We start from the raw sequence: 16756 nt of genomic DNA, 5'->3' as shown, positions 1-16756 counted from the left end.
CCAAGGGCCACACTGGCTTCGTCCACAGTTCGGCCCACACCGCGTGGCTCACGGTGGACTCGTGTTCACGGTCCATGGACCGTAGGCCTGTGTCTTCGGTGGACCGAGTCTACTCTTCTTTCCCTTTGGCATGGTCTATGTGCACTGAGTGCATGGTGTGTGCGGCCGGTGAGGGGATCCTCTACTTCCTTCCCCGGCGTTTTCCTGCCGGTGGTGAGCTCACCGGCGAGCTCCTACGGCGGCGCTGGCGTCCAATTGAGGTGGGGAAAGCATCGCCAGACCTCGACGTGTAGTGGTGGTGGGTCAGGTGGCGGCCAGGGCTTCATGGGGCTTCGGCCATGGTGGTCGGCGGCTTGGTCGTGGCGGTGGCTCGCCGGCGGGTGCATCTTGGGGCAGTTCCAGGGGTCCTGGTGCCCCGTTCTCTTTCAGACGTTTAGCGGGCGACATGATATAGCGTCGACGACGACCTTAGGGCGTGGCGGAGTCTTACACGCGGTGGTGGTGCATGGCGGAGCTCCGGCCGAGGTCCGGTGGTCGTGGCCAAGGCGCTGGCGGCCGGCTAACGATGTCTCGGTCTACGCGGCTATCCTCCAGACTTCACGGCGGTGCCTACTACGGCTATGCCCTAGTCCAGCGAGGCGGCTAGGTTGCGCACGGGTGGCCGCGCCAGGACGCGGTGTCGTGAGCGCGGCGAGCGCGTGCAACTGCTACGTCGTTTCATGGGCTAGTAGAGGTCTCAGCAAGGACTCAACCGAGTGGTGCTGGCGGCGTTCGTGGGTGGTGCGGCGGTGGCGAGGCGCGTCGTCGGGGTAGGCGCTCAGGGCGGCGCCAGGGCTTCGGTGATCATTGTCTCCGAGCTCTCTGTTGCCTCCCCTCTTCCGAATCTCCTGCTCGGCCCTCTTCTCTCGGAGGAGTGGTGGGCAGTTGGGCCACCGAACGACGGCGTCGTGGGCTGAGGAATCCCTAGGGCGCTCAGAACGTCGCTTTATAGCCCCGAGGTCCGAGCTCCACCCATGGCGGACGGGTGCGAACGACTGACGATGCACCTGATTGCATCGGACGGTATCGCGGGCGCGGGTGGTTGGCGCGGAGGTTGCGTGGGCGTGGCGCCAAGGGAGCAGGGCCAGGTGATTCGCGTGACCCTGGGCCCGCGGCTGTCATTTTGGCCGGGACAGATCGATGGAGGAGGAGGTGCCGGCGTGGGGAGGAAGAAGATACTGTGACCGGGAGTGGCTGACGCGTGGGGTCAGGTGGCAGCGACAGCAAGAGGAAGCAGAAGGGCGCGCGGGCGTGAGCAGCGCGTTTGGGCCGGCTTGCTGGGCCTGGTGCTGCCGCGCGTAGGCTGGGCCGGCTAGCGGGCCGAGCAGGCCGTGCCGGCTGCGGGCTTTCTTCTTTTTCTTTTCTGTTTTGTTTTTCTTCTTCTTTATTTGAATTCAAATTTGGTTTGGAGTTTGAATTCAAATCTGGTGTTCCTCATCCATTGGATTATTAGATGTGTGGTCCACAACAATCTTATACATGTTAGGAACTTTATTTAGCTATTTTGTATAACAAAAATAGGTGTAGTTTTGTTATACAAAAATAGAACTAGTTTTTTCTTTAAGCATTTATTCTTTGGTTTGATTTATAATACTTATGGTTTATTACTTTAAAAGAGTTTGTTAAGCATTACATAAAGCAAATGGAAATCCAAATCACCTTTTGAATTAACCATGTACGCTACATTTTATTTGTTAGGATTTAAATAAACATAATTAACAAATGACATGACATGCTCATGAAATTGTCTAGTTGGGTTACATCTAATGCAACACCTAGGGTTGGCTCCTACAGATGTCACTCAACATTGCATAGGGTAACAATAAAATTTTTGTAGTTGTGATTTTTGATGTGTGAATTTTTAGGTTGTTACAGTTATCCTTCGATTGTGATTGGCGGACAGAGAAGTTTACGGAAGAGCAGGACGAGGCGCTTCGGCTCCTCACGTCTCTCCGAGTCCTGTGGTTCGATGACTGCAGAGCTCTACGGTCCCTCCCCCAAGGGTTGCATCGCCTTCCTTCTCTCCAGGGATTACATATCTGGGGGACTCAAAAAATCAGATCGCTGCCTAAGGAGGGCCTCCCCGATTCACTGCGACTGCTACGCATAGTTCATTGCAGTCCCGAGATTTATGAGGAATGCCAGAAATTAAGGGGAACGAGGCCAGATATAGATGTCCGTGCCTCCATTCCTCGAGTGCAAAGCTGAGTCTCTGCTTCTGCGTGCCTTTCACACACTCTGCTTCAACTCTGCTTCAGCATGCCTTTCAATCTGCAGGTTAGTTCCAAATATATATAAAAAAACAGCTTATTATGTTCCTCGATTTATGTTTTCATTGACTGTGCAAACTGAATTGCTTTTTCTCATATAGATATGTTCCATTCTCAATTCTTGTCCAGCGCTTCATTTTTTTAATCAACAAATTTCATTTCTCCTACAGTTTCAACTTTTGGATCATATTACTTTGGTATAATTGTCTGTTGGACATCCAAAGTGATGGTCTTTTGCTGACAGACACCCACTTTAGAGCATTTTGCCAGAAGACACTCTGGTTAGGTAAAATTATGCCACAGGACACCGCAGACCGGTTGCAGCCGGTTGAGGAGAGAGAACAACGGTGAAATGACATTCTTGACCCCACCGCTTTCTTCTTCCTCTCTCCCTTTCTCCGGCCGGCGTGGCTGTTGCTACGCGTGCGCCGCTATAGCCCACTGCCACACGCCGCCGCTTGCCCTAGCTTGGTTGCTCGCGCCACAACCGCTGCTGCTTTCTTGCTGAGAGCGCTCACCTGGAGCAGACAACAGAGGCATGGAGCATCTCTCTCGTGACGCCCGGAGCAGACAGCAGAGGCATGGACACCGCACGGTGGGGTACTGGAGCGTGATGGGCGCGCGCCCCAGCGACGCGTGCGCCGCGGAGCCGCGCGGCTGCACTCCGCGAGGACGGGCGCGTTCTTGTGCCCCGGCTACGACGCCCGGGCGCCACAGCGCCGATACGCGCCACGCGCGTCTGGCTGTGCGAGGTCTGTGAGCAAGCCCCGCCACCGTCACCTGCCACGCCGATGTCGTCGCGCTCTGCTCCGCCTGTGACGCTGACATCCACTCGGCCAACCCGCTCGCGCGCTGCCAGAGAGCCTCCCCGTCGCGCCCCTTCGGTGCGCTCGCTGACGCGCGCAGCCCTTCTCGTCCCGGCCTTCGCCACCGCGGCCGCAGCGGGGGCCAAGGCTCAGGACGCCCGCTGCTTGCCTCCTGCATCAAGTGCTGGATGAAATTGCAGTGTGCTCGCTTCAGAGCTGCAATCGATTGATGGCAATGCATGCAGGGCGGCATCCTCCTCGGCCCGTCGGCGCTTGGCCGGAACAAGGCCTTCCTCAACCATGTCTTCCCGATGGAGAGTCTCACCGTGCTCGACACGCTGGCCAACATCGGCCTGCTCCTGTTCCTCTTCCTCGTCGGCCTAGAGCTGGACCCGGCCTCGCTTCGCCACATGGGCAGCCGCGCGCTCGCCATCGCCGTAGCCGGCATCTCCCTCCCCTTCGTGCTCGGCGTCGGCTCCTCGCTGGCACTGCGCGTCGCCATCGCGCCCAATGCACCGTGCGGCCCGCTCATCGCCGCGGCGGCGGATGACGACGACGGGAGCAACAAGGCCGAGGCGGCGTCGTGGCTGCTCGCCGAGCCCGACAACAGCCATGAGGACATCGTCGCCGCCACTGCCGCTGCTCTGCGCCTGCGTGGTTAGGGCTGGTCGATGGCGGTGGCTGCTGCTCATCAATGGAAGAAGAGGAGGAGAAAAGGAGGAAGAAGATGGCAGGTGGGGCCCGCACATCAGTGAGAGGGAGAGGGGCAGACCCAACTATAGCTCAGGGGCACCGGATGTCCAAAACAAAATTTTCTCTCTCCTCAACCTGCTGCAACCGGTCCACGGTGTCCTATGACCTAATTTCACCGAACTAGAGTGTCTTCTGGCAAACTGTTCAAAACGGGGTGTCCGCCAGCAAACGACCATCACTTTGGATGTCCGCCAGACAATTGTCCCTATTACTTTCTAGCATTTTTCCTCTTGACACTACTACAAAATGTTACTATAGGGGCGGCTCTAGAGCCTCTGTAGGGGCGGCTGCGCCAGCCGCCCTTCCCAGGGTGTTCCTACAGAGGGTGCCTCTGTAGGGGCGGTTTCCTGACCGCCCCTGCAGTGCCCTCTGTAGGGGCGGCTGGTGTTTTCAGCCGCCCCTACAGTGACCTCTGTAGGGGTGGCTGGTAACATCAGCCGCCCCTGTAGTGGACTTCTGTAAGGGCGGCTGTATCACCAGCCACCCCTGCTGTGTGTATTTGTAAGGGCAGTTCAATCAAGAACCGCCCCTACAGTGGATTTTCCAGCAAAAAAAATAATAATTCAAATTCAAATCTGACCACACACACACATATATATATATATATATATATATATATATATATATATATATATATATATATATATATATATAATTCAAATTCGAATCTAACTGCGACAAATATACATATATACATCCACAAACACAAGACCATTATTTAGAACATCATCACAAGTCATAATTCACAAAAATCCATCATTACAACATTACCAACAGGCAGCTCTTACAGAAGAAATGTATCATGAAGTGGTTTTGTAACACATACATGCTGCAGCTCAAAATCCCCAAGAGCAGGATGATGAAATATAGTTGTGTTTCGAGTTTGATTGGTTCTTATATTCCTCTCACGCTCTACTGCCTCGAGCAGCTCCTGACTGAGATATCAGTAAAACTAGAATTAGCCAGGAAGTAGCTACTTACTAGTCTAAGAGGATCAAAATGGTAAGCATAGTATTTGCACAGCCAAGAACTTGCCTGGTAGGGTCCTTCATACTAATAGGCTGCCAACACATTGGGCACTGTGAACTTCTCTGGCACCTATACAAAGTCCCATCAAGCATTAGCATGAAGAAAATTGAACAGGAACCAAATATAAAAATAGTCCGGGTCTACTAACCATTCTGCATGCATGGCTAAAATTCAGTGCCTTTTGCACATATAAAATATTTTTACAAGATGGGAAAGAGTGGAATCTGATTTATACCAATAGCATATGACTAGCAACATTGATAGAACCAGACAGAAAAATAAGGAGAGCACGGCAACTACAACTAATATGATAATTAAAAGGTCAAGCATTTTGATTACAACTGTTCATAAAGCCAGCATGGAAAGTGTTTGTTGAGCATATGAAGTTATCACTAAATTTTGTCAGTAACAAAACAGTGCAGTTCAATAATAGCTCATCCCAAGTCGAGAAAGCTGTATACTATAGAGATGACAAACAACAAATTCAGGGACAATTTCCATGTGCAAAACCCACCTATGTTACAGGCTAAGTAAAGGCAACAGATATGGTCAACTAAACCACACAAGTACCTAAGGAACGGAGATTTCAATGTTCTAAAATGTGCCCTTAGTGATAACCACTAACTTATGCACCAAGATGAATTACTGATGGAACTAGGTACTGTTCACGTACAAGGTGGGAATAATATAAAAAACTGTAACATGTAGGATGCATATATTAGAGCTAGTAACATACCATTCAAGAATGCATTGGAGATGGAACTCATGTTTGCAGCCAGTCAACTAGAAAACAAAGCAAGAGAAAGATTTGGTTACAGAAATAACCCCTATATGCAAAATAGCTCAACTAACAAAATGGCAACTTACCGCAGACGGGTCACTCTCACAGAAAGCCTCAAGGCAAATGCTGCATGCATCATCACATGCGTCCTGAATGCCACCCTCCACAGAGGCTGCAGCAGATGTCAAACTCTCCATCTTAGCTTTCTCATCAGTTTCAGATGCCATTGCAATGGAATCACAGCCCTGAAACCAAACAGGAAAAAAAAGGAGTTCAGAATCAAGAATTTAATTCTCCATAGCAAAAATATTGAGCTGCTGAACCGAGAGGAAAGACAAATATGTTCAGCTATGTATTAGTATTTATTACAAGATCACATTCCTAACAGTATTCAGAAAGTTTTGACATATGGAAGTTATCTTAGACATCTTTTATTGAACAGTCCAGCCGAGACACTAATCACACTAGACGAGGGAACACGATACTAGGAAAATTATCAATATAAAACAACACTCGGTAGGAAAACAACGAGATCCACTTTGCAGGATAGGAGCATCTTATATTTCATTTTACATTCTAATCCAACAAGTTCTACATAATAACATCAACAAAGCCTTGACATATTTATGCAAGCTCTAGAAAAGCATTAGCAACCTCTCAAAAATGCACAACTTTTTAGTAAATCACAATCTAATCATTGGAGCAGCACAAAAACAGAAGGAAAAGTTAATGGCACACAGAATTATCTGTCTCAGCCAAGACATGGGCTCAGCATAAGTACTCCATAAAACTAGCAGACACATGAAAACTAATTTCAGAAATCAAAACTTTAGGTGCAAAACAAAAGATCACTGATTGTCACTGGTACTGATATCTCCCTTGCCATCAAATCATTAGACCTTCCACAAATTGGAACAAATGCATCTCAAATTTCAAGGTGTAACAGGCAATAGAAGAATAGCGACACCAACTTCAATTTCCCGGTATGCATATTTGTGAATTTTGCCGAACACATCAGGGCTCTATTCCATACATCACACTCTCCTTAAAACAGCCCCAAGCATAGAGTCACACTCCTAACCACACATATCACTTAAAAGTGAGTCCATTTCCGATCATGTAGCAATACCCAGTTACAGCGGTACAGCCACGGCACACTCTAGTGCCAAGGCCCATTTCTGGATCAGCAACGGGCTAAGTGAGCCAGACTTGACACAGCGGAATACTCCACATTCTCTCACCTCGGTCAAACTGGACTCAAAACCCCAAGACATCAACTGTCAAATTTCTTCAGCACAAAACATCCTCAATCCCACAGAGGTCCTCACACAAATCCCCGTCTTAAGTATGGCCAAATGGCGAAACCAATTAATCCCCCATAAAAAAGGTTTCCCCCAAAGCAGAAGAGGAACACCAAAAAAAAGGCTACCGTATGGAGCTAATCTCCGAAATCACTCTGAATTCCCGCGTCCAGAACCCCAAATTCCCACCACACAACCCCCCAACCAGCTCACCGCAACGACGACGACCGCCCCCCAAATCGCCCAGGACAAGCAGGCACAGGCACCTACCACACGGATCCGAATTCTCCGCGAAGCAAACCCCAGACGATCCGCTTTCCCGAAACAAACCCAACCGCAATTGGAACGGCCCGAACCCTCGAATCGCCGCCGCAGCAGGACCCGACCGGCCACACCACGGTCAGAGAGGTGAGGAGGGAGGCACGCGGGGGGATCTGGCCTTACCAGGCACCGTCGGGCCGCCGGCGACTCGGCGCACCCCCCGATCCGGCTCGGATTCGATGCGTGTGGCGTGGGGGAGCACGAAACCCTAGCCCTCTCTCTTCCCCCTCACTCTCTCTCTCCTCCTCTCGCTCTTCGATTGTGATGAGGTGTAGACGGGGGACGACCGATGGGGAAAGGCAGACAGAGAGACGAAAAGGGGTGAGACGAGCCACTCGGCCCCACCGCCCGCTCGTGGGCCCCGCCGCCCCCACTCTCTCTTTGTCCACCACCACCGCAGAGGTTATAAACCGAGCCACTGTAGGGGCGGCTGAGGTTATAAGCCGCCCCTACGGTTGAATTTTTTAAAAAAAATTCTAAATCAAAATAAATTATTCACATGTAAATAATAAATAATACAGTACAAAATTTTATAATTATTTTTTATAGATATATTTACATATACAATAACTAAAACAACTACAACAGTTTAAAAATGCAAAATTGAACCTTTAAAAATAGAAAAAAATTTAAATTAAAAAAATTAAAATCAAAACTACTAAAATAATTTTGAGACACCAAATGATCTTAAATGAAAATTTGATAAACATCAAAGTTGTAGAGGTCATGAAGATCTACAACTTTTGTTTTGGTCATCTTGTCATTTGACAAATTTTGAACCTTTCAAATTTGAAATTTAAAAAAATGATAAGTTCGAACCAAAATTTGAGACCCAAAATGTTTTCAACATAAAAAATGATGAATACCGAAGTTGTTTAACTCATTAATATGTCCAACTTTTATTTTAGTCATCTTGTCATTTGACAAAATTTGAACCTTTCAAATTTGAAATTTTGAAAAACGACAAGTTCGAACCAAAATTTGAGACCCAAATTGATTTCAACATAAAAAGCAATGAATACCAAAGTTGTTCAACTCATGAATATCTACAACTTTTATTTTGGTCATTTCTTCATTTAACAAATTCTTAGCACACATTATTCACTAATCTTACACATGTCTCATATAGTTTATAAAACCTTATGAGAGATGTGTCACATTTGTGAACAATGTCGTTACCTCTTTGTCATATGAAGAAATGACCAATACAAAAGTTGTAGATCTTGATGAGTTATTCAATTTTGGTATTTATCACTTTTTGAGCTGAAATCATTCGGGGAACCAAAATCTTGTCTGAAGTTGCATTTTTTTGAAATTCAAAATTTAAATTGCTCAAACTTTTCATATGTATATATTGACAAAACCAACAAAATAAATTGATAGAGAATGATTTTAGATAAGTTTAGGAAAAAAAATCATCAGATTTGGAGTTAGTATGAGGAAGAAAAACTAGTTACAAAGTTGACCCACAGATTAAAAAAAGAAATCACACTGTTCACTATGATCATGTAAGGATCATCTAGAACAGTGTGATTTCTCTTTTTAATCTGTGGGTAAACTTTGTAACTAGTTGTTCTCCCTCATACTAACTCCAAATGTGATTGTTTTTTTTCCTAAAAAATTCTAAAATCATGCTTCAGCATTTAAGTTTGATCAAACTTGGATGTGACAATGTTTTACACATTTTAAAATTTGAAATTTAAAATTTAACAAGTTCAAACCAAATTTTCAAACCCTAAATGATTTCATATGTAAAAGTGATGAATACAAAAGTTGTTCAACTCATCAAGATCTATAACTTTTATTTTGGTTATCTTGTCATTTGACTAAATTTGAACCTTTCAAATTTTGAAATTTGAAAAAAGACAAGTGGGCACTGCAGGGGTGGCTGGTGATTGAGCCGTCCCTACAGATCAGCCCCAACTGTAGGGGCGGCTCAGGTTACCAGCCGCCCTATAGTGCCATCTGTAGGGACGGCTGGACTGCTGGGGCCCGAGGACGCCCACTGTAGGGACGCCCCCAACCCCAGCCGCCCCTACAGTAAAAATGCCTTCGTTCCTGCTGTAAGAATCTGGCGTAGTGTGAGGAATATTGTATTATTGCACCATTCTTTAGTTTTATATCAATCTCATGTTTTTAATTGGTACTTTTAGGAAGGACAGAAAATTGCCCAACAAATACCATGTCCTTATATTACTTAGTTCATTCTTGTTGTTACATGTCATGAATGGCTGCTGATTGTTTGGTTCCGATCCACCTTATTATGTTAGATGTCCTTGATCATGACACATATGCTCATTTGCTGATCTAATATGCCCAATCGCCTTGTTTCTGTCACAGCACTAGTGGTTGCCCCACAGCACAATGAGATGATATGCTGGTTTTCCTTTGCAGGACTTCGCTTCATCATAATGTTACACATCATTCAAAACCATAAATGAACCCAAGCTTGGGTTAAGTAAAGCCTAGGGAATTCTTGACGAGGATGGCTTGGCGCCTACGTTTTAGGCTGAAGGAAAGAACAACCATGTAGCAACACCGGTGCATCCAGAAAATATCAGGTGAGGCAGCAAGTCTATCTGAAGATATTGACAGTCACAAATGAACTTTTTGTGTTTGGCATTGTCTCTTTCTTCATTAATATTATTCCAGGCTTTCTTTTCTTGTAATTTCAGGCCCGTATCTGAAGACAGGAGACGTGGCATCACGAGTCAGACCTTTGATCATTTGAAAACCACTGAGGCACTTTCTGCTTCTGTCAACCAGCTTAGTGTATGGAAGAATAAAAAATGCTTTGGAAGTAATGTGTTTTTACTTTACTCTGTACGTCTATTTTTGTTTCTTCATTTCTATATAAGTGGAGTAACCCTGAGATGTATTGTAAATTGAGGATCCATTGCTTCCTTTGTTTAACACGAAGGGCTCACAATTGTGGATAATAAGACATCCAGTATCATTGAGTAGAGGAAACAAAGAAAATTCAAATTAGAAAGAAACCTGCCAGTTCGAGTTCTCATATGCCGAATTCAGAAGTAGACACACATAAACCCAACGCTCCTGATCTCTCACCATTAACCTGAATCTGCAGCCCAGGAGACTGAACTGTACGCTTCTCGCGACGTCAGGTGCCACATGCTTATATCTTGAATATAAATAAGATATTATACATCCTCTATGTAGACAAACATTTAGTGGTCATTGTTGTCAGATCAACATTAAAGTTTATGTTTTCTAGTCTTATCAAAGGGGGGTACAGCATTAGTTTTCAGTAAGAAATTTTTCTAGCTCCTTTGTTGATCTACTTATTTCTAGTTCTTTTATTTTGCCAATCTATTTATTTCTAGTTCCTTTACCCATCTACGGAGTTCTAGTGTAGTCGAGACTCGAGAATTGACATGGTACCTTCTGAAGTGCCTAATGCTTCCTTATGATTTGTAGCATTATCAAAACATAAGCTTTATGACCATCTGATTAGCGGAGTAAGCTCTTTTCTCTGCTTCAATGACTTAGCAGAACTGTTTTTCCTTAAAACATAAATTTTGTCTTTTCAGTGACGTTAGATGAACGCTTCAGGTAAGTTATTCTTTTGTAGTATCTACCAGCAATGATCCCTTTCTCTTTTCCCCTATAAATCCTTTCAGGTTGCTAATGCAATGGCCGCTAAAGCAAAACTCCTACTCCATGAAAAAAGATTATGTTGAATGGATCCAGATTTTGTGAAGCAGAGATGTGCTCAGCTAGAAGTATAAAACAAGCTCTTGCTAGAAAAAAAGCAGAAAGGCGACAAAACTGAAGAAGATGATGACTTGGTAATCTTTTTTCTGATCAAACTTGTTTGTTATCTTGTTTAATATCTTTTTGTGAATTACATACACCTTCATTTTCAATTCATCAAGAACATTCAATAAGTGATACTTCATCACCAAACTGATAAATGGATATTACTAGTTTACTACATCTGAATCTTGAAATTAAATGAATTGTATATGTAGCTATTAGTGCTCATCATTTCTGAACACTTGCATAAGGATTGAATTTTCAGTACTCTGCTTTTTTTAAAAAAATTGAGCATTACATAAAATTAGATTCATATGAAACTATATTATATGGGGATGAGAAATTTGAGTCCAGTATCTCATTTCAAATTAGCTATAAACTATGCCAGCTTGTTCCTAACAACATCTAAAGAGTATCGCTGCATCCATGAACTATGGTATATAGTACATGGTGTTGTTCTTGTGAACCGATTAATATAACTTATTTTCTCAATGTTATAATGAACTAGTCTTTCTGTACAACCCATTGCTGAAACAGATTTGCATGCAACTGGAGACATTGCTGGGCTATAAATCAATCCTATCACATATGCCTGTGAAAACCGCTTCCTACATGAGACATTAGATTGTCATCAATTCGCCACCTAGGACGATGCTTATTGGATGATGAGGGCATTGATGTTGAAATATGATCCGAATTCTAACGCGAGTCTTGCGGGGATGGCTGAAGGGCTCGCGGTTTGGGTTATGTGTTTAGCGGATTTGTTTCGGTATTGGACTGTCGTCCGTCCGTTCTATATACACATCTTGTAAGCCACACAGGAAGAGCAAACAACTCATTATATTACATGCATTTTGTAAACTCTCATCATATAGTGAAGATCGCCGGTTGGTGCCCGTGGTTTTTCCCGCAAGGGTTTTCCACGTAAAAATCCGCGTCTCGTATTCGATCTTTGTTTACATTATTTGCTAGCAATAGATGACGTATGAACAACATCACCATGTCCTCTTCTATGATGAAAGCATGTTGGCGAAAATGTGTTGGCCGTGGTTGAAGAAAATTCAGCAGATGAATACCACCACCCTATCCCCTCCAGGCCTGAATCTCCTATGACCAGCTTGTGTGAACAATCATAGCCCAAATCCAGCAAATTTCATAATGCCACAAAGTCATATGCATCAGCATCTGAGTTAAGCCCCTATTCGCTTGAACTACTTCAGCAGTATTTTTCAGCGAACGAACAGTGTTTTCCTCTCGTAACAAATCAGCATAACCAGGGCTACATTATATTATATTTGCAGCATAGTCTAGCGAAAGGCATGATTGCCATTGTTGTGAAACAAAAGAAAATGCTGCATTAAACCATGTGAATTCCTTTCAGTGAGCAGCATCTGCATGCTGCATGAGATCAAGCAAGCGACCGATTGGCCATGCTCCACCTGCCATTCAGTTCGTTGGTGAGGAATTAATCACCAGCCATGTTGGTAGATGGAGCAGAACATGCAGATGAAGCGGATGGATAAATGATCGATCATGATAGGCAAACACAGGCCAGAGGCCATATTCAAATTCATCCATGATCGGCAAAGGAAGATCCAAGACAAGACAAATATACAAATAGTTACACAAGCAAAAACTTTTGGAAATTGTAGTTTTGTGGCTCCCATTTTCCAATCCAGAATTAGTATAACAATTTTTCATGAAAGTGGCTGGATCAGACCCCAGACAAAACAAAACAAATGACAGCTGCACCTGTGTGTGTATTTTGAAAGAAGGCAGGTGCGGCTGCAGCTAGCTTCCACTCCACCCAACAAGTGCCTTCCTGCACGTCGATGATCTGCTCGCTCGAGGATTTCCTCTGCTTTTTCAGCGTCTCTACTTCATCTTTTTCAGATGAATCTCTACCTCATTTCACTGTGCATATACTTCCCAGCTGATTCGTTGTAACATACTGTCTCTGCACATATTTCACTGTGAGTTTGCCGGTGGCCAGAGCAGTGTTCGAGGCGACGAGGCAGTCGGAGAGAAAGCCGAGTGGGCGGGGCAGGCGGGGGCGTGGCTGCGGCTGGTGAGGGAGAAGAAGACTGTGCGCCTATATAACTATAGCGGCGCACGCGCGTCGGGTAAGACAGTAAGAGGCTCGTTAGGGTACTCTAGAATGAAACTGTCAATTATTCATCCTAAATAAAAAATATTGCTCAGCAAAGCGCAGCAAAATTTATGGTTTTACTAGCTAATATATAGTATTTTGGTTCTGATACAGCTGCCACCGAACTGTTTGGAGGCAAACCTCAATTTCATCGAGACGATGGAATGTTAGTACATATACACAGGTACACTGCTGGAATCATCTGAAGAAGAAATAAAACCCAGTCTTGCAGGGATGAATGCAGCACGCGCTGCACAGTGGACACGGCGCGGGATTATTGGGGCAGAGGACATGCGTGCATCGTCACCATCCCGCAACGGGCCACCAGCCATGTGAGGTGACAGGGGCTGGGTTCGGCGCGAGAGCGAGACCACCTTGCCGACTTGACTCCAAAGGTCGTCTCGTCTGAAAGGGCTGGCCACCCTGCCGACTACCAACTGGACGCCATCGCCAATTCGCCACCGCGGCATCATTGCCTCGCTACGAGACGGGCGAGGCCTGCTGTGTTTGATGGACAGGTCTGGATCCAACAGTTTTGTTTGGTAGATGAATTGAACTGAACTTATGGTGACCATTCACAGGTCCCAGCTAGCGAGTTTTTCTCCGATCCTCCCTCACCATGCCTCCACAACGCAACCAGATGAATGGTGACGGCAAACTGTAACCCTATGTCAGATACGTTTCCAGTTCAAGTGATTAGTGGTTGTGCATTCTTTTTTGTTAAAAGTAGACTTTTTCATTACTTTCACTTTAAAATCATCTAGATAACCAAATTTGTCTAGTTTCTACGGGTATGAGCGATGAAAGTCATTATGACAGATTTGCGTGCTATCCATGGTTGTTGCCTTTTTGTTTCCCAAAATTATATAACACACATTTTTTTTATTTTGGAATTGACAAGATCGAGAGCTGTTGTCCCCCACCCCCGCGCTGCCCCTACGTTGACCACGTTGCCGGCGGCCAGATCCGCCGCCACTGACCTCGCACCCTAGCCCCGCCGGCCGGATCCCCCTCCCCTCTCCCCAGCGCACCCTTGTGAGTTGTGATATGATGGGAGAACCCTAGGCGGGCCCCTGGCGGCTGCTCCCCACCCCGTGCCACTGCCGCAGGCTGCTGCCAGCTCAGTGGTGGCGGCCCCCTCACCCACCTCTCTCCCCTTCGCCGCAACCTCCTCTCTCGTAGATCCGGCCTCCCCCGCGAGCATCGGCTCCTTAGGATGTTTCATCACCCCAATCCGCCGCCGCCGCCACACTCCCAACCTGGCGAATTTGCGGCGCCCTCCGCGCCGCCGGCCCCAGGAACAGCATCCGCCTCCCCCTCCCCTCACCTCCGCGGTGTTGTGCGGCTGCCGGCATAGGAGATGATGACACCCCGTCTCCCAACTGCCCCCGCCTCCACCGTAGCCTGCCGGTCGCCATTCCGGCTCCGGTAGCCACCACACAGACTCCTGGCGCGTCCGGCGCCGGTCGACCACCTTCCCCCTCTCCCCTAATGCGCTTCCGTTCTTCCCCTATTCCACTGGTAGATCCAAGTCCATACGCTAGGACGAGATCTGCCTCTCCGACGACTCAGATGACGAATGATCCCCTTCGTCGTACCTCGAGGCCGCTCGCCGGGCGCTAACCGCTACCCCAACTGCTTTGGCCATAACTAGGATGTCGAGGCGCCAGGCACGGTCGACTCTGCCGCTACAGCTACAGCCCCAACGGACGGCAGTGGTGGGGCGCCAAGGGTATGCCACCCATGACATCGTCGCTAGCGCCATCATCGGGCAGGGCACGAAGCCCGCAATCTAATGGGTCGCCAAGGTGCCCAGCCGGCATCGGCTCAGACGGACCTAGCTCGCCTGCAACTGCCAGCGCACCAGCGGTTGGGGCCACGCTGCCACGTCTCAGCCCTAGACGCCGAGGGGTGGTAGCGGGTGCTGCCACTTGAGGAGGTACAACGCCCTGCCCAGCAGCCGTAGCGCCAAGGTGTTGTTGTTTTGTCTGACTATGCCGGTGCATGTCGTCCCTTACCCGCCGTGCTCTAGGGCAAGTGCCTCAACTACCTGTCCCGGTCGCACCATGTCGCCACCTGCCGGCTGCCATGCCGCTATCTTCGGTGCTATGGTTTTTGGCACCTGGCGCGGGACTGTAAGTGGCAGCGGCCTGATATCGACGGTGGACGCAGGGCGGTGGGCAGGGATGGATGGAGGATCGTGTGTTGCAAGCGGTAGCGGAGGGTGCCTCCTGCCAGCTCCAGCGCAGCTACCGGCACTGATGGTAGGCGACGATTACTTGCCTGAGACCGTGCCTCGAGCACCAAGTCACCCGCCCACGTCGACCCGGTGGAGTCGGGTGGGGCTATGCATGTGCCGCCTGTTGGGCGAGGGCGTCAGCGCCGACGCACGAGGCGCCAAAGATGGCCAGAGGAAGGAACCAGTGACTCCTACAACGGCAGTGGGGCAGACCATGATCTATCGGCCAGCGGGACGTGCCTTCCTGGCTCTGACCCATTGACGCTGACTGCGTGGCCTCACGACGAGGTCTCTGGTCACGACGCATGGACGACCCAATGCTCGAGGAGTTCACAGCCTCGATCGTCGTTAGCCGGATCATCACGCGCCCTCCACTTGACCGCTTGGCTTCATCTCCGGTGGCCAACCAGCTGGAGGATAGGCCCACGATGGTGGTCACCTATGTCTGCACCTGTGGGTGGCAGATGTCGTCCTAGCATGCTGACTCGGAGTTGGGGACTCCACCTGTGCACACCACTCTATGGGCAGCAAAGTCCCCCCGGTGTCGCCTCAGCATGGGCAGACAAAGGTCACGCCATCGCGGTTGGTGCAAAACGCCCCCTCAGGCATTGATGCATCTACAGAGGCCGAAGAGGGCTACCCGCTAGGCTTCGGTCCGGTTGACCTCACGGCGGACGCCTACCCCCTCAGGCGCCCATTGCCTCTGGGCAAGGAGTCCTGGATGTTCAGTAGCATTCTCTCGCTGACATTCCACGCTTGATCCAGGAGGAATCCTGCCTGCCTCTCCAAACTCATGTGCTTCGGGGAAGACCCACCCTCCGGGTGCCTCGGGACCAACCCAGCGTCAGTGCACCTAGGAGGAGTACGCGCTTCGCTGCTAAACCTCGGGCGGCCAACTCAACTCTTCAGGCACAGGCGCACAACAGGTTCTTATGGCCAAGTTGGGGCTCGCAGTTCCAGCATATCCCGTCAACTCTACAGCTCTATAGAAGATTGTGTTCATCTTTGCTGAACCGCTTTCAGAGTCCAAGCATGAGGCGTTCAAGGTTCTATTCCCTGACAACACGAATACTTTGTCCTGGAGGTTGACACGCTTCTGGCCGAGCTGCCGAGTGCGACGTCGGGTGGCTAGGGAGGTTGTAGCCAAGCTGGCCTTTGACTGGGCGTCGACAGGTTTCCTGCAGTTGTGGTTGTATTTTTTTCCGTTGTAATCCTCAGCTTTTTTGGGTACTTTTTCTATTTTTTGTGTTCTTGGTCCTCCTCCTCTTTGGTAATTTCGGCGCTTATCATT

The 16756-nt window shown here is 47.9% G+C and overlaps 1 protein-coding gene and 1 long non-coding RNA gene across 4 annotated transcripts; one reads left to right on the top strand and one right to left on the bottom strand.

Moving 5' to 3' along the window:
• Positions 1-2026: 2026 nt before the first annotated feature.
• LOC136509258 (uncharacterized) lies at positions 2027-13968 on the top strand. 3 transcript variants are annotated; one of them, XR_010772292.1, is made up of 6 exons: positions 2030-2316; positions 9695-9861; positions 9976-10425; positions 10942-11109; positions 11615-13200; positions 13341-13960. It is a non-coding gene; the product is annotated as an uncharacterized lncRNA (long non-coding RNA). The 3 variants fall into 3 exon arrangements; XR_010772293.1 differs by having other exon boundaries at positions 2027-2316; positions 9953-11109; positions 13341-13968; XR_010772291.1 differs by having other exon boundaries at positions 2029-2316; positions 9976-11109; positions 13341-13961.
• On the bottom strand, positions 4561-7636 carry LOC136509020 (E3 ubiquitin-protein ligase RHF2A-like). Its single transcript, XM_066503813.1, has 5 exons — positions 7424-7636; positions 5765-5923; positions 5634-5680; positions 4900-4966; positions 4561-4799 (listed from the first exon to the last, which is right to left on the bottom strand). The coding sequence occupies exons 2-5, from the start codon at positions 5903-5905 to the stop codon at positions 4653-4655; spliced, it is 402 nt and encodes a 133-aa protein (XP_066359910.1). The 5' UTR covers positions 5906-5923; positions 7424-7636; the 3' UTR covers positions 4561-4652.
• Positions 13969-16756: the final 2788 nt, after the last annotated feature.

This window comes from Miscanthus floridulus, chromosome 15 (genome assembly GCF_019320115.1).
Source record: "Miscanthus floridulus cultivar M001 chromosome 15, ASM1932011v1, whole genome shotgun sequence".
NCBI classification, from domain to species: domain Eukaryota; kingdom Viridiplantae; phylum Streptophyta; class Magnoliopsida; order Poales; family Poaceae; genus Miscanthus; species Miscanthus floridulus.
The sequence above is the reverse complement of the archived record's forward strand: the minus strand, read 5'-3'. Positions and strand labels throughout refer to the sequence as shown.

Coding starts and splice junctions, on each gene's coding strand:
- LOC136509020 (XM_066503813.1), bottom strand. CDS start 5,905: ATGGCATCTGAAACTGATGAGAAAGCTAAGATGGAGAGTTTGACATCT. Junction 4,967..5,633: donor CTCCAATGCATTCTTGAATG/GTATGTTACTAG, acceptor GACTTTGTATAG/GTGCCAGAGAAGTTCACAGT. Junction 4,800..4,899: donor TGAAGGACCCTACCAGGCAA/GTTCTTGGCTGT, acceptor TATCTCAGTCAG/GAGCTGCTCGAGGCAGTAGA.